Genomic DNA, 25,451 nt, shown 5'->3' with positions numbered 1-25,451 from the left:
TTGTGTATTCCCTAACATTCAATATAAAATATTTTATTTAGAATTCTCAGGTTTTTTTTTCCTATTGGAAAATTAGAACCAGCAAAAACTACTGTCATAAAAACTTCTATCATACTATTAAATATGTATATTATCATGTATGCATAAACATACAATAAAAAAACTAAGGCTATAAAATAAAATGTATCTAAAAATAATATATTCGTCTGTTATATAATCAAAAAATAATTCAAATTAATCTTAGTATTCTATTGACTCAATAATTCAATTGATATTCAAATATATATTTAATTGAATATAAAATTAAATGTAATTATCGTTCTCGAAGTAACGATAGTTTTTAAAGCTGTGAATTTCACTATTTACTGACACAAAAACGTGTGGTATCTGCTTCGCGATTAGACAATAGAAGTCATTAAGTGTTAGTCATCCCGGCATGGTTTTAGAGTAAACAGTAAATATAAAACACGCTTCTTTTTAAAAATCATAAACAGTTTCCTTTGAAAACTAGTATCATTTAAATACTTTTTTAACGTATAATGCATAAAAAAATAATCTCTTCTACATCGATATGGATTATTCTACTATTCTTATATTATTGTTCATGTGAGTGTCCAAGTCCTGGTGACAATAATGTTAAAATTGTAGACTATAATGAGGTAAATGTTATTCAATTATATTATAAGTTAAAATCAGTTTTAAAAAATTGAATTATGGTTTTTATTGCTGGCAGTTAGTTGGCAATTGGTTTATGGTAGCAGGCACTCCAGTAAGAGAAAAAGTTGGGAAATGTTTACATTTTAGTGTTCAAACAAATGGAACTAATTCATTTTTTATGAATTTCACGACAAATAGTCCGATAAATAATCGACGTCTTTTATGGAAAGTCGTTGGTGAACGATTAGAAGATGAAACTCTTGCAACATGGCAGCTTAATGGTTCTTCTAATGTACTAGGTAATTTTCAATTTTCTTTTTTTTTTTTTTTTATTGAACCCGGGTCGAAAAATTTGATCTGATTTTAATCTAACTAGATTAAATTTAGACTAATTGGTCTGTTTTTAAATTTTTATAAAACTTTTGAAATGTTTTTGATCTAAAGACAATCAAAAAAAGGCTAATTATAATAATAAGCAATAAAAGTCTAATTTTGATTTGGGTAAAAACAAAAGAAGGCAATAAATTATAATAAAAAAGTCGGATTTTGATCTAGAAGCGACCAAAATGAGACTAAAAATTATTGAAAACTAATTTGAAAATAGTCTACATTAGACACTATGGGCAAAATTCGATCAAATTTCATACAAATAAAATATAAAATTGAAAGCCGATGAAATATTTTAATCCGGAAAGTTAATAAGTATAAAAATTTAATAAAATTTTATTGTAACAGGTCCATTTCATCATAAAATGTTGGCAATGAATAACACACACTATTGCGCAATGATAGTTTGTACGGACAATAATTTGAATAAATATAGAAGCACATTTGGAATGATTTGGTCTCGAGAGAAATTTCTACCGAGTAAAGAATTAACTCATCTTAAAGAGGAAATTTCACAATACGTAAACGGACAAGATATTGTTGATGTTGATAATTCATGCCCTGGAATATCGTTCTAATTTTAGAACAGTAAATAATTAAAAATAGAAATTTTATTTTTATTTTCTTTATAATTTAAAAGTTTCAACAGTTCATTTTTTCTATCAAAACAAAAAAGTTTATTTGGAAAACGAAAAAAATCAATATCAGAATATAAAAATCGATCTATTTAATTGTTAATTAATTATCAGGTGTGATTCGTTTCATTGATTGTAATTTATCAGAAATTAAATATTTTTTATCACCACATTAGACCATGAAATATTTTTCTTTGTGTTCAAAATTTTTAATTAATTGATAATCTATAAAATGTAATGATAATTTATTGCTAGAGGCCAATAGTAGTCAATCAATTCGACTTGATTATACTACTGCTTGCAAGTACTCAATTTGCAGGAACACATTGTAATCATATATTATGTATCTCATATCTCGTATATATGTTTACAATTGACAAAATATAATTAATAATATGTGGAGCATTTTATATTAAGTAGACCATCATTTTTAATTGAATATATGTTTTTTTGGCCGATTTTTTCATATTGTAATTAATTACAAGCGTACTAATTAAATCTCTGTGCTAAAAACTTTGTATATATTTTTTCAAAAAGTTTCTACTTTATCAACCACTGATAAAAAAGTAGTAATGATAAATAAAAACCCATTTATTAATATTATTCTGCTTTGCTACGATTGCTATGACTTCTATAGAATCCAATGCCGAAATTTAAAAAAAACCTATGGTGAAAAAATATATATGACAACTTTGAACTGTACTCATACTTTAAGTGAAAATTTCGTACATGACAACTTATTGGTTCAAATTAGGTCATTTACCTCAGGTTTAGATTACGAGTTTTACTAGATTACTATACATAATAAAAAATCGAGGGTTAATTGAATATGGATTTTATTTCTTCACTCAGTCATTCAGATTTAAGAACTTTAAAAAAAAATTAGTCCGCGTACGGTGTAAATATTTTTTTTTTTTTTTTTCTTTTTTTCAGCAAAGTGATTTCGGAATGATGCAGATTTTATTTAATCCACATCCACTCTGGATTTAATCTGCGTTTACTCTGAGAATTTATTGCAGTGTGCATTTACATTTAAAATACAAATTACAATTTATTACACGTAATTTTAGTTTCCACAGAAAATTCCACATGGTGCCATTATATAGATGTTACTTATGCGAAATTTCCAGTGAAACTGTACCTTAATAAATATACTATTAACCAAGACAGTATAAAATTGTTTCTTACAATATCTATAGCTTGCAAAATAATAATATTTATTTCCGTTTCATAATTAGAAAACAAAATAGTGAAAAAAATTTTCAACATTGATTATCAGCAGATTTTCATGATCTGGCCGAACGAAAAAAAAATGACGGTTACTTTACACCCAATCGTAATAATATATTTTAAATAAAGTTTTTTGATTAACATAATTCAAAAAATACATGACGTAATATATGCGCGTAAATAAAGCTGTTAATGTAAAAGTGATGAAGAGAACTTTGTTTTAAAGTCGGAAATATAAGACTTAGCGTCGTAAGTTAGCGAAGAAAAAAAAACTTTCGAGTCGTAAGCTATAAGATGCTAGTGTGTGATAATCATCGGATCCAACTTTATAGTCTCATCCCTGGTGAATGAATCATCCGGCTAAGAGCAAGGAAGTACAAGGGATAGAGAAAGTTTATGTCGTTCATAGCTTATGAAATATTCGGTTCGCAACCAAGTTAACCACTTTCCCAAGGCTTCAGCACCTGCGCTCATGATAATTCTTTGTTCTCCAGTCAAAATGAAAGGTTTTAAAAAGTATAAAGAAAAACAAAGTTTGTTTTTTAATACGGATATCCCTCCATTAGAATTGTTGAAAAAAAAATTCTCTTTTTTTTCGTTCCTTGCAGAATGGGGTAGAGGTGCCATTTGTGGCAACTGCTCCATTTTTGGACATTTAGTACTTTATTTTAATTAATGAACAAGGTAAAATAAAATAGTGTGACACAAGTTCAAAACTGGCTCTTAAGTGCCCAAAAACGGTACTTCTACCCTATTTCGAGTAATGTTTTTTACTTACATCAATTTTACGTGAGTTTATAGATTGTGTATAGAAATGAATTGTCATTAGTCTGTGAGTCTGTGCATGTGGCTCGAACAGTTAAGTTAATTGATTGTAATTAAAGCAATTCGCGTAATCCCTCATGACACATACGTAGGAACCAAGTATGTAGCACGTGCTTTTAACGTGTTTAGTGGTAGTTAATATAATTGGAAACAAAATATTTTCTATATTAGATAGTTATGCAAAATTTATAGTTTTTGGTTAATAGTGAAAAATAAAAATATCTTTTATCAATAACACCCAAATGAAAATCCATAATTTTTGTCACGGGACCATGAGTTTGGTCAACAATACCCTCCACGAGTAATAAATATCAAACAGACATCTAATGGGACGGTCATTGCCGGAGTTCAATGATATTGTTTACGGCGTGGACGTACAGGAACGCGATATAATGGAAATTCCGGTTTCCCTGTTACTATTTATGGTAACGTGTCACGTGGACCCTGAAAGTGAAAATGTATGGGATGCAACAACACACGTCGTTTCGAACAGTGTATCAGAAGCCACACGGATATTCCCTAGGGCCACCTATTACAGAACCCTAAAGTCCTATACTCACGTGTCTTCTGTCCAAATAAAAAATCTTGATCTCGATCCAAAATAAAAAATTGGTTTAAGGGTAATAAAATGATAGACTTTCATCGAAAATCACAAATAAATTACTGTAAATAGAGTAAAATCATTTTACAGGATTTTCTAGAAATACATGAAGAAATTATTGCAGTAACATGTCTTACATGACTTGCAAAAATATTTTTTTTGAAATAATGTAGTTTTATAGTGGCCACCACTGTCCGGTTTTACTATGACACCATAGCATTTCAATCAACAATAATTTCTCCGTGTATATCTAAATCGATATCTCAGTATTCAATAATTCTCAATTTGTAAATCGACGCAATTTCAATATAAATATCTGATTGACTGACTCTATTAGTCACGTTACTATTCAATGAGAAGAAGGTATTTGTTTTCTAAATTTTTGAATGTTCAAAGAAGTTTCACTTTCGTTAGAGTATTATAGATTTACTTCTCGTGAGAAAACTAATCGGAAAAATATAAATTAATTTAACAAGAAGGTTCAGTAGCATACAAAACCAATGGGGTAGCTTCTTTTTTATTTGAAGAAGAGCCCTTGGAGCAACCCACCACGCAAGTAATCCCGTCAAAGAAAAGAGGGCTCTCAGGATGTTACAGATTTATGCCGCTAGTACTATGTATACTTGATTCTATGTGATACATGAACATTTACTATTTACAAACCCTCTTGGAGAGTTTCAGGCAGCATGACTCAGCGACAAGCTAAAGTTCTGCGAAGCTCTCACGGATTAACACCAAATTGCTTTATTTCATTTCATTGTTGTTAAGAATTACGGATAATGTTAAATGTTGTCATTATCGTTATACCAACATATCAAGATAAGACGTAGTCATCAATCACATTGTCATGGTTATGATTGTCTAAAGTGTCGTTTATAATATTTATATTGTAATTCGTAATTTATGACAACGAAATAGTAAAATTTTTGTAGTTTGAAATAATTGCTGTTGGATGTATAATCAATGGGTTGTTATCACATGCATTAAAATGAATTATAGGAAAGTGATTACTCCGGAAATGGTGAACGAAATCGCAAGTGTTTATCAGCGATAAGAGTTATCTTTTAATAACATATCACTGATAAAACTATTGAGCATTTGTGGCTGAATTCGCTCATACTTTAAAAAGTAAAAAATTTTTTTCCAGATTATATATTCCCATGTACATTTGCATATACTCTGAAGATTGATCAGACAGCATGCGCATGGAGGACAGGAAGAGGAAAGAATTCAATAAAAGGCGAGAAGCAGAATCTTGTCTCAAGAATCTTTTGGGGTGATAGACGAACAGATAAAAAAGTAAATATTTGCAATACTTGTCCAGTCAACATATTTTATAACTGAAAAAGTATTAATAATTTTTTTTCTTATGAAAAATTTATGATTATCAGCACAATATAAAATTATTAGTGAAGTTTACATAAATGATGTCATGGTATGAAAAATAATGCATTCGAATAATAAAAGGGAATTTATTTAAAATGGCTCATTTTAAATAAATTCTCATCTGGTATTTTTCCTGTGCACTTGTATTTTACAAGGAATACTATTTATTATAGTTACGTAAGAAAAATTTTAATTGTTATATTGAAATACATCAAAGTTTAATTACCACAGAAATTTTCTGATAACAAGGTTTCTATATAGACCTTTTAGATATGGTTTCCATTCCCGTCTCTATAATGGTATTCTCGTAACTCGATCCTGATTTCATTAAACTCTCTTGTCCATTTGGATTCGTATCAGAGGGTTACATGATATGAGATAGCCTTAACGCTGCTGGAATAATGTCACATAGGGCGAATGAAAAATGAAAAGGGACAAATGGTCGATACTTATTATCATCATTGAGGACTATTAGTTACTACAATTATTATTTTTATAAGATATTCTTCATACAATGACATTTCTATAATCGATACACAAAAAAAACCCTTTACCATACGATATGGAAACCATTCCCATAATATTTTTTGTTACTTTAATTATTTCTCTGTGTTATTTCATAAATATTTGACTAAGTCTGTGAAAACACGTAAGTAAGGGTCACATTAGCGCCACGCAGTCGTAAACAATTTAGAATACAGTCTAAATCATCGGTCGATAAGCTAGAACTCTTTGTTACAACTCTTTTCCAATTTCATCTAATAATATGAAAAGTAGTATTTTTGAATTTATCTATTAAGAACAACTAAATGTTAAGTTATGGCGTCGTAATGGAAATAAAGAAAGACTCTGGGGATTTAAAAAGAATAACGACGAAGGGTGAAAGTGATAAGTATTTAAAAGCCAAAAAGAAAATGAAAGCATTGAGTCAAGAATACTAGGCAAAAAAAGGAAAGTGAATAAAGATCAAAAAGTAAAGGTCAAAAAAACAAAAATAAAAGCAATTCAGTGAATGTATACTTGAGGTAGAAAAGAAAAATAGTGCTCAAGGGGTGTTGAGCTCATCTATATCTAAACTTATTTCATTCACTGAAATAAATCTCAAGTAAATATCCGCTATTTTTTATATGGGTTTTTTTAGCATGCAAACATTTTCAAACTCAAGGACATTGTTTCAATAATAAAGCACTGAATCCGAGCAAACAAAAAGATCTTTGAGAAATAGGTTAATCTTTGATAACGGTACAGATTTATATCCATTCACTCGATCACGTAAGCCTACTTTTTTTTTCTTTGTAGTTTATAAAGATTATCATACATTGAAAATAATAATAATATTTAAGTCGCCTATATCTTTATCTCAATGGCACATTTATAGGTTAGAGACTTAACGAAGCGAATAGTGAAAAAGTAATAAAAAAAAAAAAAAAATAATATAACGAATAAGAGTCCTGTTAAAAGAACTTATCAGTCTGTGCACGCAATGTAAAAAGCAGGATTCAATGCAAATTTACCCTGACGACCTCGAGGGATAGTAAACAAAATGAATGAGATAGTAAAAGTAAAAGTGGGTGCAAATACAAAAAAGACAAATGGTGGGTTGTTAGATAAAAGCATTGAAGCGAATTTTGGCCTTATCCAAGTTCGTGAGCGGCTGGTAAGCTGTAAAATGAAATCAGTCTCACGATTTAAGTTTATTGCACGCACAAGTAAATAAAGTTAAAAATAATTTAATGCGCATAAAAAATCATAAGCGATGATGTGAATTGTTCATTGAAAGTACAACTGTACTTTATTTTAGAGTTATTTGAACCACTGTATGATTGCATTAAGCTGAACTAGGGCTACACTGAGAAAGATACAAATTGCTACTAGTTTGAGTAGTTCTTTGTTTTTTTTTCCGCCTTTATAAGTAATGTTACCTCATCTCGTAGGATTTTATTCCCTCCATCTAAATGGATAAGTCGTAACTTTCCTTTCTTCTGACCTTTGGTCATCAACATTTATTCAGTGAATTCAGGATCAAACAATTGTGTAAAGTTCGAGTTGAACAATTTTTCAAAAAAATTTACTATCATTAATCATTTCAATGCGAGTTTTATTTGATTTAGATTTATGATTGAAATGAAAACAATTCATCAGCCATTTTTCCAATTTGATTCTCTTTATAGACATAATTCTATTCAGCTTTAAATCATCATTGTTTAAAAATAGATGGACTACAATTATGATTTATGAAGTGCAATAAATAATAAGTATGTCGTTTGTTAAAAGAATAAAATATATGAAAGCTCGAGTAAATTCGTACAGCCGTAAAATGTACGTTAAAAAGGGAAACGAGGTTATAAACCGTGGACCTTTCTCATGCAAATCGTCCTCGTGTCAACCAACAATGCTAGAGAACCCTCTATACCCAGCTACGGGTTATCAACCAGTTATCGTAAAACGGCACCTTAATTAGCCGCGACTTTATCATCTCTTTCCACTTGAGCATTCACACACTGACGGTAAAATTAAAATATTTAAAATGATTGTATGCATTGACTACATCTAAAAGAGCAACGTTTTATCTAACGATCCCCATGAATTAGCTAAAAAGTCCTAACTCATTGCATTGTCAATTTGTCTCCCATTTAATTTTGACCTTTTATTTTTTTTAATTCTTCTCTTTTTCACCGGTACGCCGTCGAGTAAGAGAAATTACCGAATTCCGGGGCAGACGAATTATTTTGTCGCATTGTTGCCCTTTTTTTGGCCGAACACGAGCCACATTCCAGACTTGCCACACCCCAGCTAACATTTCTTTCGCTCCAAGAATTCACAATTTATATGCCGTTGTTATCATATTTTCTGTGTTTTATTCCAGTTGAAAAATTACTAGAATTGAATTTAAAGTAGTTAATTGCTTCGCATTTTTATTTGTGTCTTTTGTTTTTCTCTTTCAACTAATTACAAAAATACCATAAATAATAAACGGTAAATTTTTTATCATTTCTATTAGAAATTAAGACTGAAAATTATTTCAATGTAATTGGTAAGTAACCGAAGAAAAAAGTTCAAACGAAGAAATATATCCCTTTCAGGTCATTCTGTCTTTCACTTCAGCGACCCGGGACACAAATATACCCTAGCCATCCCCGGGTAAAAAGATATATTCTTCAATCGAACACCCAGAAGAAAAATCTCAGGACGACGTAAAGGAAAATTAAAGATTGAACAATCTCTTTCAAAAGGAAAGTAAAGAAACAAGAGTCTTAGTTTAAGAGGATCTTTAAATTACTAACAACTATCAGGACTTACTGCTTCTTTTTTACACAAAAAAAAAAAAAAACAGATCATTGAAAGTTGATTCTCTTAAACGAAGAAATAAAATAATAAGAGTAAAAAAAAGACTACTCTAAATAAAGACGAAAATGCATATTTGTTATGTTCTGAAAAAGAAGGAAATCAATACAGCAAAAACGGCGCCTATAAAATCATTAGATATTATCCGTATTTTTATAATAATCATAATCATGATAGAGGAAATAATAAGACTCTAGTGAGCTTAAGAAAATTTTTCTTTCTTCGTTTAGTCAAAGAACGAAAATGAACAAAACAGAGAAAAAAAGTTCTTTTCAAAAGTGGTCATGTCCGAAGTCCCTTCTTAACAAGACGCACTGAATCCGAAAAGAGATTCTGAAAGATAAGAGCCTAACGGAGAGTAAAAAGATAGGGTGAGAAATGAACGCAAAGCTCGCAGACGTAGAGACATAATTGGCCACAAAATTAGCGAAGGGATTCCTGGACTCTCTTTCGTGTGGTGGACCACCGAAGGGTGGATCTCATTCAGCCATATTACTATCATTGCTATATATACTATTAAGAATTTAGAAAACGAGGTGAATGGAAATGGACACGCACTAGCTAAATGGTTTACTGAATTATCTGTGAGTACGAGATTGGATTTGACTTCCGAGGGTTTTCCACTGGGATTGATTCAGAGAGTGGAAAAGAATCTTGAAAGTACAAAAGAGAAAAAAAAAATGAGACAAAATTGCTCACTTGCTTTTGACCATTCAACGCAATGTTCATTTTACACTTTTACCACCTGTAGAAGTCTTCAATTGAGAAAAACCATTTCCGTTATTTGAGCAAAGTGTAAAATCTTCAGCAAAGTACTTTTGGTGAATTTAATGGTCCGAGGGGATAAAGTTGAGTGAAGATAAATATATAACCGTTAAGTCGGTAGGACTTTGTCACTAAAATTATTGTTTAAGTAAAGAGAAAAAAAAATGATTGTAGATTAAACAAACTAGGAATCATTAACAATATTCCTTTAAACTATGAAGGGGAGAGAAGAAACCTTGGACAAATATCTTGAAATTGTTCGTAAATATCCTTGATATTGGATCTCCGGCTGAGCTCCCTCTGAGGGCGGTATTTCTCAAGAGTCAAGGGGAATTTAGTTCGCCTTCAAACATGCTTCAGTATTGAACAAATACAAGTAAAATAAAATATTCTCTTTACAACAAATTTTATATAACTTTTACTAATTTTCGTGATTCCCCAAGACGTCGGATAAAAAAATTACTATTCGCATCTCCCCAGCAGAATAGTAAAATTAGCTAATTACCTAAAAGACAAATTTTTAGATGTGACGTAATCGGTCTTGAAGACTTCATTATATTTGAAACTATAATGAAGACAATGAAAATCAGTGAAATGAGCGAAAGAAACATGTAATAGCTGATGTTGAGTTGAAAGATGATTAATTGACGTCAACAGACTCATACCTTTCGAAATGACTTGGCAACCCTTGTGTACGTACTCGCTTCAGTGGTTGACTCTGTCATGGCCGTCTGTTTGACCAAACAGAGGAATCGGCTCAAGCCCCACAGTAACATAGTATACTATATCTACTCCCTCGCGAACTCGGTAGTCGGTATTTTGCGATATACGAGGGTTGTACTTGTCCAGACAGCTCGGGCAAATCACTAATGAACCACACCATGACGGCGTACGTCTCTTTCGCATCCCCGCGGTTCAGTATTTACATTGATGTGCATTTGAACAACAAAATTACATTTTTTCTCTCTTATACAGAGAATCAGAATATATTTACATTTATATTAAACTGATAAACATTTATATTTTTGTTTACTGATATCTCTCAGTTGAATTTAATTATTGCGATTTATTTCGGTTGTTTCCAATTAGCTCACTAAATTATTCAGTTTAATCATATTTTAAATATGACTTAGTTTTATTGAATTTATAATTTATTAAAATTTTTACGAGTATTTATATTGCATTTGACAGAATATATTGAAAAAATTCAAAAATTCAAAAGTTTACACCTCAATAGCTCATGTTATAGTAGAAAATTAATATATTCAAATTTTAAAATTAAAACCGTGATGATTTTAATAGTTTTCCACTCAATAAACATCCAAAACCCTTCAGACAATCTGTCAAATTGAAGAATAAATATTAATCTCAATATCAATTATAAATCGCTTTATCTGTCATATTTGTTGGCCAAACTAAGTCTTTCAAATAAACCGCCATTTTTTTCATAATAGTTACAGATTTCACTTACAGTACACTAGTGTCACGCCGATAGTGTCGTCAGTACTCATTAGATAGAGAGATTCGCTTCTTAAATAAATTACTTCTTATATGAAAAAAGTGCTTGATTCAAATTTATAAGAAATTTCTGCATTTTAACGAAAATTATTTGAGTCATCTAGAGTTCTAACTTGTAAGATACTTTTCTTTCATTTAAAAAAGAAGTTCAGTATCAAGCCGTTCATTTTTTTTAAATTTTCAATAAAATTATTTTTCAGCGCGAAAATGTCTACTTTTTAAATAACGTTTAATAAAGTTGTGAAATTAATTAAGTGATGAATGAATAAAGATCGAAAGCGATGTGTCTACATATTATCATATCCTAGCAAACCCACAGATATCTGCGGTTACAATAGTAGTAGAAACTAGCAATAGTTGGATCGCGGATTCCCGCGACGGAAGGGTTGTGCGCAGTCACCCCTTGAAGACCAACATCTCTATCTCTGTTTAGTTGAAATACATCATACGCAGTTGCTCGTGTGAACAGCAATAATTTGCATATCTACCGGTTGGACCTCAACGTTCCAGAAATTGTTAGCAAATTCTGTTAACGTTATCCATGAATATCGATGATAAAGGGGACATACCAAAAACGTTTCACTTAATATCCATTGTGAAAAAGATAAAATACTCGAAAAAATACAATTCGATTTTCGTTATTTATTGAATTTGATTCACTAAAAATTTAATTTCAAAAATTTAAATACATCCGTTGCAAAAATATTTACTTTTTCCTTTATAACACCTTTTAATTTCGACAGAATTTACCATTAAATAAATAAAAAGTAATGAATAAAAGATATGATCGATTTATTACTAATAAAAAAAAAAAAACGCATACCTAAAGCTGCATATGAATAAAATCGAGCTGTCAATGACATAAAAAGTAAATAACATGTTAAATGAAAATATTCTTTGAAAAATGGACATTCGGACCTGTCACCAACAATGACAATGAATGTTGTTGAATTTTCAAATTTTATTTATCTTGTACACGTATTTATATCCCATACATGTATAATTGATTTTTTTTCTATTTAACCTGCTTTTTTTTATCAACAGTCACATACACCAAAAAATGTATCCTGACAGTTGAAGCGTATATCGATAACCCATGAACAAGAACACCCGCAGTGATTGAGATTAGTGAGCCATAAGGTGCTCTGGGCATCGGGCTATTGCACACATATCATCGGCTTTTAGTTGCTAACAGAACACAGAGTGAAGGTATATATAAAGAGAATGAGACGAAGGGCAACAACATTTACCGAGTGACCACGCTGAGAAGAATATGAGGCGCGCTCGATGAATGCGAGTCATTTCACGAAATTATAATCTTTTTCGAGGGTGAATCGGAGATGATATGCGATTTGACCACAGAATTGTCAAGCTTTTGGAAAATATTACCTCGATAAAAATGAATTACTGTGTACATAGTTATTTCATAACCAAACATATAGAGTATAATTTGCTTTTCATCAAGAAAACAAATTTTGGTATCAATAAAAAACAGAAAGTCGTAAACATACCAGAGCTCATTTAATAGAGAGGTATTTTCATTTTTTTAAAGAGACATAAAAAGTAAAACAAACACAAATTTTGTAACGTTTGAAGATCGCTGAAGAAAATACTCATTTTTAGTAAAATCCTAAATGGCCTTAAATTGCGAAAAAGAAAAAAAAACCATTTTGCTAAAAACTTGTGGACGAATTGTCCCCAGGAAACTCCATTTCGCTACGATAGTTTTTATAAAGAGACGTAAAAGCGAAAGCATGATATGACGCCTCGTTTTCATTGCAGGGTTTAGCATCATTTCTTTAATGAAAAAATACTTCCCTCTTATTCTTGATGTCAATCATAGAAAGGTGATTTCAAAAAGCCGCTTTTTTATTTACGAGTGTAAACTTATTCTTTTCTGTCATATCGTTTATGTTGCAAGAGGATTTTGATCGAGCCTTTGGAATGTTTTTACTAGAATATCTTTTTTTCTTTATTATTCGAGACGATGAAACCCTCACTCAAGATTTTGTCAAAAGAAAGGCGAGGCGCTAAATTGAAACATTATTACGTTCGTCTTCTGAATGGTCTTTTTTATCTCCCCCGTACTCAAGCGAAGAAACTGGACAGATTAAAATAAATCCGTTGAATTTAATATATTTTTTTAAATCCTTGAAAATCCTGAGGAAAGACAATTGTCTTATGAAAATGTAAATATAGTTATATAAATTCATTTTTTTATCCTGCTATTACAAGTTAGAACTGACTGTGACATTTTAAAAATGTAATAGACAAAGAGAAAAATTGACCGTGACTTTTCCGACCCGACAATTGTCAAAGAGAATACTTTTATTAAAGTTATATAAATTTCACGATTTAAATTAACAATTTATCTTTCCCTCTTGTCGTTATTTCATTAAATCCATTACCGTAATAAATTTCCGTAAAAATAATAGCTAACAATAAAGTTAAATTATAGTTATTATTAGAACAATATATAAAAAAATTTAACACGCGATCATTTATTGATTTTCGCTTTTTCTTAATTTTTTTTTACAGAACAAGAAGATTTGTTGTTTTATAAGAGTAGAAAATTGTCAAATGATTTTGATAAAATGTTTTTAGAAGTATTTGAAAAAAATTTTATAATATGATTAAGTAAAATAATTATGGGTTTTATTAATTGGTAAATAATTTCAATTTGAATTTTACGAAGAAAAAAAAATTGTTATAATTTTTTAGATAATATATAAATTAATTTCATTGAAATTTAAGATGAAAAATTTGATGCAGTGTCAGTTGTAAGAAAAAAACACTTATGGTAAGAAAACACTCTAATAACACATACTCTTTTTTTCTCTTTCTGGAAGTGCATGCATGAAAAAATAACATGGATGCAAAAATTGCGGTCTTTTAAAAAGCTTCGCATTCACTCTGGATTTAATCCGACTTTACTCCGTAAATTTTTTACAGTGTAACTGAATCATAAATACAGAGTATTTAAAATAATTAAAGAGTCTAATTTCGATGAAATTTTATGTTCTTGTTGTTAGACGTAATTATTTACTGCTATCATTGTCTATGACTCATATTCTCTCTTAGCAAAGTTTTTAACTCATCATACCATGAGAAGTATCCGGGGCGTTGCAAAGGGTTGGACTTTAATCTAACAACCCCAGTTCATTTTACACAGCCCCGGATTTTTGGTTGCCTCAAGGGGTGTACTTTCTTTACTGTCCCTTAAGCGATATGAAAATAAATCGAACTTTGAATTTGAGTAACAATCGTCGTTGAACGATAATTATTACTTTTTCATTTCATTTAAATACAATTATTAAATTTAAATGCGGAAAGAAAAAAAAATAATTGAAGTTAAAAAGAAAATGAATAATTTGCATACTTTTATAAATTTAGAATAGATATGTCATGATTCGGAAATTAATGTTAATTATTATTCCAAACACGTGAAGCGTTATACTAAAACAACATTGGGGTGAGTGAATATGAGGGCAGAATTCGTCTTTTATCCGTAAAATAACCGCATGGTCTCTGCATTAGAAAATTTTCCAGCAGTTCTGCGGGCACTCCATCAGAAATCAAAAATTCAGTCACGTGGCCGCTGAGGGTCATGAAACAGATTGGGCGTGACGTCATATCCGCAAGATACTGTCTTCAAGGAACTTAGAAAAGCAGATGTAGCGCAAAGTGTACCAAATTTATTTTCAATTGACTAAAAAACCCAAAATTTTTTTTTGCACATCTAAAAACAAAAGTAATGAGTTCTAAACTCTTCAGCACTTTTTTTTCCTTTTTCTCATAGAAAAATTATTGTACGAGAATCAGTTTTATGTAAATTAATAGACTTCGATCCCTTAAGAAATATAGCGATGAAAATATTGTCAGTTGACAGGCAAAAGAAGCCTAGATCGCCAGAATTTAAACTGAATTTGTAAGCCCGAGCTTATGTACAAACACACAAGCCGAAAAACGTAATGATAGATGTCTTGTTGACGTCATTCGGTGCTGCTCAAGTCGTAGAAACATAAAAACAAAAAAGTTTTTTTTCAAGCTTATGGCAAACCAGATCTTTGTAGAAAATAAAATTATGACCAAGCAATTCTAGATTGTCAACAAATTCTCAGTTAGTTTTTTTTTCTCAACTCATCTTGCGTGATCCGAAATATGTTAGAGGTGTGGCGACATAATTTACCCAAGATTAGTGAATCATTAGTTACTTTGATATAATGGTTGAGTGATTTTTTCTTGCTGTTTATCGTGTCTTGCCATGTAATATCTATAAGCTCACGCGATAGTTGGATGTAGACTAAGTTATCCTTAATTACTTTTTTGCTAACTAATGCAGTTGTATTAAGTAAACTATCCAGAAATAACTAATTAATGGTGTCATTGTACAAATGTTCAAATTTTAGTCTACTGATAACACATGAGACCCAATAAGTACGTAATAGTCTAGTAATTCAATGGTTCAAATGCTTATTAGTGTAAAACCATGAATTACAATACGTGGCTACTGAATACTGAGCCCGTTTTCCGACTATTTGAAGTGAGCATTGATCACTTAGTGTCATCAAACTGGAAATGATACCAGCTGATTCCGGATTCCAAAATTAATTTACATGTAGAGGTATTGCATAATCTAAATTACTGTTTATTGCCTTTTCGTAGTGAATGTCATTATCATTTACAATGATGTTCTGTCGTTCGCGTCAACGCTGCAACTTGATAAGTGAGAGCGGCTGTTGGTTATGTCAAGTTGGGAGATGGAGACGATGTGACTTGCATTGCTGACGTGTACTTAGTATAATGAACAATCTCTGATTTGTCAGCAACCCGATCTTGCTGCTCTAGTGGAGCTTCAGATTCAAATGCAAACAGCGATGAAGCGCTTTTGGGTAAGCTAAGGAACCATTTTGTTTCGATAAATATTGTCGTTACGTTTCCTTTGACATAGAGAAGCTCACTATAAAGGGATCTTTTAATTGCGGACAAGAAATTGTGATGGTTCTTTCAGAAAAGGCCACTTTAAAGTCACCATTGTATAGTCATTTGTTTATCAAAAATGTGAAGAGAATCATAAGTCGTATCTTTAATTAAAAGTCGCGCTGTTTTTCATATATTTCACCATATGATTAAAGAACCAACTTCCGAACCCTGATAAATAATTAATCAGAAAAGAAATTCTTTAAAAGTAAAATATTACGGAAAGGCTACACATGCGACAATAAAATGACATGTGACAGTGATTGCTAAAAATCATCAATCATAATCAAAACTGGCTTTTTCAGATAGTGAATACTATATATGGATAGTACTGCTCTATATTTATATATATGTATGTATGTATGTATGTATAACAACATTAAATAGATGCGATACGCCTACACACAAACCTACACAGTTGTGAAAAATAATTCTAGATCCGTCAAATTCTGACATCTGTCGAAAAATCTAATTCGAAAAAAGTCTAAAATCAATAACTTTACATATTTTTAGTATTAAATTTTCATGACAGAAATAAGAAATTTTACATATGATCGAATACTGATTTAATGTACATATCTTTTGAACTTTCAAAACGAAGAGTTTGGAATTTTTGGAACAAAGTTACAAAAGACACGGTAGTTGACGGACACTTCCCTCTTTAATATTGGAAATGGGCAAAAGGGAGGGGTCAACAGGAAGTGCAAAATTTAGAAATTTTTCGGCTGTTATTCAAGTTGAAATACAAAAAACTTGTGAAATTTTATTAATTTCTTACGAGACCTGAAATAGTTAAATTTTTTCAAAAATACATAAATTTGCTAAAATAGTATAATATTGTATACTGTCTTTATGTATTTACTTTTATAGATATATAAAGACAACATTTCATTGATACTCCATAAAGTGCTCTTAGTTGTCGAAAAGAAGTGAACTTGAACGGTATTCGTATCGTACGCAGCTTGGTAACGCACGAAAAGAATCGAGTGTCGAGGGGAATAAATTCGATCATGTGGCATCACGAGTTTTCTCCCTAATTTTATATTTACGTATCGTCTTTCTAAAGAGACTACATTGTTATGAGAAATACGAATCAAGAATAAAGAAAAAATATTAAGGTATAAGTAAAAACAATGCACACACACACAAACACACATACATACAAATATATACATATAGATTGAACTTCCAATACTTTTCACTTATTAATAAAGTTGATAAAAATTTTGTAGATCGGAAAGTTTCAGAAAAGTTAAATTATTGATTCAAATTTGATTTGTGAAAACTGAACTCCCAACAGATGTCGACGTTTCACAGTAGATACTAACTATTTTCAGGATGTTATTCCCATGTATGTGAGTGTGTGTGCGAACTTAAATATTCTACAACTCTTGATCGAATTGATAACAAAATTATACTGCTTACTGCTCCCAAGCTTGAATAACATTAATTTACACATGCAGTTCAAAATTGAATAAGATTAACGATCAATACGCAATACTTAAGTGAGTTGTGAGTATCAACTTACATTGAACGATTTTTTTCAGTCAAATGTTTTATTTTCTACTACTCGAAACTTTGTTTACTTTTATTTTTTCAACGATCTTGAAATTCAAAAGAATCTAAATTTAATTAAGTCAAATCTTTTAATTCCTTCGGAAAATTGTGACCGAAAAACTTCTAAAATTAATGGCTTTTAATAAATTCCAATTTTTGCGTCTAATATTTTGATTAAAAAAAAAAAATTGAGTTTAGGAAGAAAATTTAAGAATAGATAAGAAAAGCTTTGTGGTTTTCTGATAAGATCAATTTTTTTCATATTTTCTTCAAACTGTATATTAAAAATTATTGGAATATGCTAATTTTTTTTTAAGTTCATAAAGGTTTTTGAAAATGAATATGAAGTCAACGCTTATGTTTTATTCCACAGGCTTAATTAAATATCACATTATACAATTAGGTTACCATTGAAACACACAAGCATTGTCGTTTAATATTTACTACCTCGTTGTTATCAAAGTTAATGCTCTAAAGCACAGTCTCTGAAATAGGCGTTATACAAGCTACTGAACAGAGGGTTGTGAGGTAAAAGTGAAGCGAAAAGTTATGAGAACTAAAACTCATTTCAAACGATTCTAAAAATATACTGCCAAATATTTTACGAGTTTTTAAACTTTGTCTTCATGTACCCCACTTGGCATTGTTTTTAAAAATCAAGTGTTTTCAATTTTTCAGTGAATATATACAATAATTAAAACCGATACCAAAGAGGAATAAATAATTTTTAAGTATCCAAAAACACATTCGGATTTGAGGCGCATAAAATCAAGAATTGATTTTCAAATTATTATTACTATTTTTCATTTATAAATGTCATATGTCTATTATATCAGTAAGTTTCCATGTCTGTGGTCGTCAATGAAGCTTAATGTTGTGTAGCGATCGGACAATAATGATGTGCTGATAACAATAACATAAACGCGCTGATGCGATGATATTATAATGCGATTTAATCGATACATTACCCCTACTACGATCACCACTACTACTACTACTACTACTATCCCATTGACCCTTCTGATAACTGTGATTCTTGATAAATCACTGATATACTGTGGAATAAACTATTATCCCTCGTATGCACAAGTCCCTTTACTATACATCCACAAATTCTGAAGAGTTATTCGACGACGATCAAGGATGGTGTAGCACCACATGGCTACATGTCACTAACGGCACACTCGCACTTTGCCGATTCGCAGACAAAACAGCCCACGGCAGATGTTGCCTTGTGTAATTGTCCCCACATATGCATACCTCCACTGGCGTAATTATCTTTGATAATTGAACGCCTGAGAAGATAATCTTGCTGGGATTGGTTACAGTATATAATTATGAGTATAATTACGTATCATGAGTACTATATATTTATCAAAAATTAATTTTTTCAATTTTTTCATTTTAGCAGATCTTTTAGTATACTTATTAACTCATCAATAAAATCTGTCGATTATTTATAATAATTTACACTTCATCAAATAGTTTATGTATATATATATATCAAAGATTCGTTAAACTAAATTCGCTAGGGAGACTCTTCTCGGGTGCCACAGAGAGATCATAAAACCGTAGAAAAGCTCCATTCCCAAGGGTTAAAACACCCCTCATCATACAAAAAGGGAAAACCCCATACCGAGGTAAAAGAATATGAAGATTATTATTATTTTCATGAGCACATCAAAATCAAACAGTAAATATATATATAAAAAAGTATACTTGTTATCTTGATGATAGAACAATAAAAATTTTGTTAAATTTTATTGTCCATTAATATTAATAAGACAATGTATTTTATTGCGGTAATTTAATTTAATAGTGATGCTTCGAATTAAATAAAAGCCGTTTCAGTTATTTGAGACATTATTTTTTTTTTTTTTTTTTTTTTTTTTTTTTTTTTATGATAGTGAATTTAATACTGCTGTGAAACAAATTGGACATTCGTTCTCAATGCAATCAACCAATGAATCACTGCAAAAATAAGTAACTCTTTTGGTGGGAATCCAATTGGTGGGCAAGTACTTCAGCTCTCATACTACTATCATAAATTTACGAGACCTTCGAACAGATGAAACCAATCGCCTTGACGATTGTCTTTTCGGATTGCTCTAGCAAATCTAATTTTTTTTTTTTGCTTACTTGCAGAGTATAGAGTAATCCAACGAATTGGAGTAGTTCAAATATAATAGAGCTACAAGATTTATAAAGACAAATTTTGTTAATTGATCAAATACAATATTTATGCTTTGATCACATTTCAAATTCCGGACGACTAATATTAATGGAAGACAGTAATTGCATTGCGCCAACATTTATGATGACCCTTTGTATATTTTTTTAAGAGGGCAAACTTAAATTATAGATACAAGTCAATTGGAGAGTAGAATAGGGTGAACAATATTGATTTGATAGTCTATTGTAAAAAAAAATATTAGAACGCGAAAAGTCGTTTCAAAATGTCCGACTGTGTGTTTCTTTAACCGGATTAACACTTGAAAAATTTCTTTATACTTCTTAGCATTCAAAAGATATTTAATAAAAAATTAACGAATGACCCGAGTCAAAAAATGGAACCTCATTTGAACCTGTATAGTGCAAAATCGCAACCAAACGCAGCGTAGATTCAAATATGGTCATATAAAGGTCATATAAATTAGAATACATTTATTTGTAGAGGAAATTTGAGGTTGAAATTGAGGTTCAATTTTTAGATCCGGAGACACATCGACAAGTAGAATAATCTTATTATGAAATTAAGAGTTGAATAGTATACTACGCACCTAGGGAAGGAAGTAGGAAATTGTAACCCGCGTAATATTGTCACCCTAGGCGAAAGCTCTAATTAGGTAGCAATACTTTAGACGTTTTCAATCACAAGAAATTTTTGAAATGGAATGATTTTATAAATTCAAATCATCGAAATGACTAACCAATAAGTAATAAGTGGAACTACGTGTGAAATTTACAAGATTAAACTCACAGACAACTACTAGTATCATAATAAATTTTAAAAATTAAATTCATCAAATTTGACGGGTCATATATGAGAACTATTGTTCAAAAACCATAACAAAAATTGAAACTGCAGTAAAAAAAAACACAAATTGTGATGACTAAAATTAAACTTCTATCAATAATATTCCGTTATTAGCATTTTTTTTTCTCTGTTTCAGATTTTGACATAAATCTGATCAAAAGTCAACGATGCGTTGTTGATACACGTCAAAAGATGTGCGTCAAATATTGACAGCTAACTATAAAATGATTAAAGTATACTTTCCACTTTTTTTACTTCAAACTATCATTCTGCGCATGACATTAGAGGCAAGGATACAAAATGCGTCAGCAGTTTAACGAATAAAATAATCTATCCTTGTATATAAGTATCACCATTTTTTCTTTCAGGATACGAATATTTACATACTTATTAATATGCCTCACTGTTATACTTTTCCAACATTAACTTCAATTTCAAAATAATAACGTCGCTCTTTATTGTATTTAATAAACGTCGTAGTCTCATCTAATTCTAAATATTAATTCTCTTTTATTATATTTACTGAGTAATTAAATATTTAAATAAAAATTTTAATTACAGCATTTAAATTAAAGTTTCCGTAGTTTAAAAATCTACGACACGATATTAATTTAAAAAATTGTCAATACGAACTAGTCACCGAGTTCTTTCAAGACATACGTCAAGTATTTATTTAGTTTCATCATGAGTAAAAAATTAAAACTTCGTTATATGAATGGAATTTGGTTATTTAAAATATATCGTGTATAGAAACTTCATATAGTTCTATAAAATTGAATAAATAAATAAAAAAAAAGATATTAATGTCTTGAGATATTCCCATGGTTGAGAAATATTAAACTCAAAAAAATAAATGGATGGCTGTATATATATTTTCGTGAATTTCATGATCCATGAACACCCGCGATTAAATGCTTTACAAGAACGTCCTTAGTTTCTCGTTATGACTCTACTCTCCTCTCTTTATATTTATTACTCCGAAACGTTTACACGCTTCGCGGATTATGCAGCTTCCTCAAACACTTCTGTTTTCTCTAGCGATTTGTAGCTGCCGTTCAAAGCTCATATTTTAAAATATACAAGGAGAGTTATTATTAAATAGCTTTAGAAATGAAAAAAATAAAAAAAATACTAGTTTAACTACAGAGCAAAAATATACTTCATTGATAAAATTATGACTTGAATGCAATAAAAAAGTGAATAATAAAAAAAAATATCAGAAATAAAAATAACAGTTAAATTAAAATACACAAAAATAATTGAAAAAACTTAATATGTCATATTCAATATTGAAATTATAAATGAGAATTGAGAATAAAAGAGAATTAAGGACAAGAGATTATAATCAAGAGATGGGAAAGTGAATATTGAAGTTGCTATTTCGTTGAACAAATACAAGATCGAGCTGCCGTGGACACGTTTGCGTTTCATTTGTGAGGACGAGAGTAACGAAAATTTAAAATAAAAAAAATAAAAAAAAGAAAAAAAAGTAACACCATAGTATGTATGTTCATGAGTTTTCATAGATTTAAAATAAATGTACGCTTAAAAAAACAAGAAACTTGAGTATAATTGGAAATTTTTTTACTGAAGCTAATTGATGAAACCACCGAAAGTGAGGGCTGCGTGTCCTGAATTTTCACTTGGAATATTCATTTAGACACTTAATATATATATATATATATATATATATATATATATATATATATATATATATATATATATATATATATATATATATATATGTATAAATTTAATCTCGTTCATACTTGGGTAAATGGAACGGAAATATAATATTCAATTTCATAAATATTAAATACGCTTATGCTTCTGTTATTTGCATTTTTATTCTTAAAGAAATTTATTTATACTCATTCATAATGCAGAAATTAGAAATTATTGATGAAAAATTGCGTGCTATTACAGCCTCTCATAATAAGATTTTTTTTTTTACTTTTAATTTTTTTATAAGTTAACTGCCCGAGTCGAAAAACGTGATCTGTTTTAAATCAAATAAAGATTCTTAGTTATTTCTATTAAAATTTACCGTTCAAATACAGAACAATTAGTCCAAATACAATTCAATCTAAAATCATATCAAATATTAACTATATTTTAATACTTTTGAAAACTTGTATGGTTGTAATCCAACAAAACTCTTTTAAAAACCAGTGTATAAAATTATACTACTGTTTTGCAGCATCGCAAAAACATCAATCGGGAATGGAACACAGGACCCTCGTGAAGATCGATTGGTTTCACTTGTGTCTCCCTTCCTCGGATTATATAACGCCTGCAACTGCAGCTAATGTAAGAAAGAAAACACGCAAACTCAGTGTATGAATCATGAGTCATACACTTTGTCCCTTAGTATAGCGAGAAGTGATCTCGCCTAATAATTTCTACAGGGGTTGCAACACTAGACCAAACTTAAATTATAAGTTATTGTGAAACAAAGAACAACTCTTGAAAAGTACCACATGTCCCAAAAATGATCTTATGAAATTTTTATTCGAAAATTATGCAAATAAAATTTATAATAAGCGCGGGCTAAAGTCCGAGTGAATGAAGAGCAGATGATTTTTTATTCATTTAATCCTTTCTGGAGTGAAATTAACTAAGGAGTTCATTTTAACATTTGAACTCCGGATCAGAGTAGATGTGGATTCAAATTAACCCTTTTTCACTCCGTATAAGAAATGATTTTTTTTTTTAACTTCAGAACTCTGAGTGAATTCAAATTACGTGGGAAAAAAATTACAATTCCATATACTAACGTGGTGTTGCGAATTGAAAACTAGAAACATTTGAACAAAATCTGTAAAAATTAGTTTCAAATAATAGCTTTAGGATTTTAGTAAAAAGTAGATCTAAAACTGTAAGACAATATTCCGAATTCGATTTGATACAACTGTTATTTGAAACTGTGATTTTTCGAGAACTTCTTGAAATTTTTTCAGTTTTCAATTGAAAGTAAACATTTTTTAATTGGTTTTTCTGCTTCACGGATTAATAAATAAAATTTTTTTCTAGTATCAAAATTTTTGTGTTAGTTTTGTTAAAAATGAAGTAAACTTGAAAAAGTACAATTCAATAAGTTTTTCTGATCCTTTTTTTACAACCGAAAGTATATAAAAAAAAAAATTTGTGACTAACGTCCAATTTATTGGACAAAATAGCAGAAACGCCTCTTAATATTACTCTCGTCTTGCGCATAGAGTTTGGACAGTGACCGACGGAAGAGGACTTTAGTTTTTAAACTCACATCAGTTACTTAAAATTGAATATTTTTCTAGATTTTTTTCCGTCTTCATTTACCCGAGGAAAAAAATAAAAATAAAAAGATTATCTAAAAAACTGACGATCAAATATTTTTACAGACTAAAATAAGAAAATCTGAGTCTAAAAAAAATTACTAAAAAATTTACTTGTGTTAATTTTCAAATGATAAATCTGCTATTGCAAAAGGAAACTTGGATTCGTAGACTTTGAAGTTATGAAAGATTTACTGTAAGTTCAATGGAATTTTCTATATCACGACTTATAACTTTTCTGTAAGAATTCTGTTGAGTTCAATAAATTTCTTACTCCAAACAAAAAGTCTTCAAGACGATGTTGATAAATACTAGACTTGATCTCCAATAGCGCATGTTTGTGTTTTTGATTACAGAGAAGACAGAAACTTTCAGTTTTTTTTTTGTCTATTAACTTAATAGTTATTTTTTTTTATTTTCTTTATATTTTATTTTCCACGCCCTCTTCTGCCGATTATTTTGCTGTCGTTCTTTTTTCATCACTGAATTTTTTTCAGGAGCCCGATCGAATCGTTCAGAGATCACGTTTTTCTGTACTAAGAGACCCCATAGCTCCGCAGTATGGACGAATTTCATTTTTCTCCGCAATAACGACACGTAATTCGTTTTACGGTGTAGTGGGCATATTTTCTATGGCCAACAGCCGGTGCAACCATTGATCTTATCACAAACATGTGTGATTTCTTTTTAAATTGACTAATGATACAAATTAATTCAATTACTTGCAATTATTCATTTAAAAACATTTTAGTAAAGAAGTTAAAATTTAAAAATCATATTCTAAAGAAAATATCGTTTTTGCACACAGAAAAAAAAAAGTTGTCTTTAATCAAGAAAATATTTCAGAAGACAAACTTTTTCAGAAACCAAATCAAGATTTTCTTGAGCCAACAGAATTTGTCAGCTATAGAAATTTTTTGAATCAAGAATATTAACTTTCAGTCGAAAATTTTCTATTTTTGTGCAAAAGTTAATTTTTTTTAATGTATATTTAATGGTAGTATTTTATCTCTACACAAGTCTATGTTTTATCTTTTTTTAGCACACCCATTAAAAAAGCATCTATATAATAATATCGAAATGTGACCGTAATACCAAAGTTGCCGACCGCATGGTCACTTTCATAATTTATATGCACGTAACCACTAGGGTATAAAATGACACTATATTTAAGTTAAATTTACGTATGTCTATATCTGCTCTCTTGATTTCTA

The 25,451-nt window shown here is 30.0% G+C and overlaps 2 protein-coding genes across 4 annotated transcripts in view; one reads left to right on the top strand and one right to left on the bottom strand.

Annotated features, from left to right (window-relative positions):
• Positions 1-25,451, bottom strand: part of LOC103568270 (uncharacterized) — a 113,009-nt gene that overhangs the window by 46,970 nt on the left and 40,588 nt on the right. The window lies entirely within an intron of this gene.
• LOC103568256 (uncharacterized) lies at positions 435-1,854 on the top strand. Its single transcript, XM_008545038.3, has 3 exons — positions 435-659; positions 734-956; positions 1,393-1,854. The coding sequence occupies exons 1-3, from the start codon at positions 540-542 to the stop codon at positions 1,620-1,622; spliced, it is 573 nt and encodes a 190-aa protein (XP_008543260.1). The 5' UTR covers positions 435-539; the 3' UTR covers positions 1,623-1,854.

Source organism: Microplitis demolitor, chromosome 1, assembly GCF_026212275.2.
Source record: "Microplitis demolitor isolate Queensland-Clemson2020A chromosome 1, iyMicDemo2.1a, whole genome shotgun sequence".
NCBI classification, from domain to species: domain Eukaryota; kingdom Metazoa; phylum Arthropoda; class Insecta; order Hymenoptera; family Braconidae; genus Microplitis; species Microplitis demolitor.
Note: the sequence above shows the minus strand (reverse complement) of the source record. Positions and strands in the feature narration are given on the sequence as shown.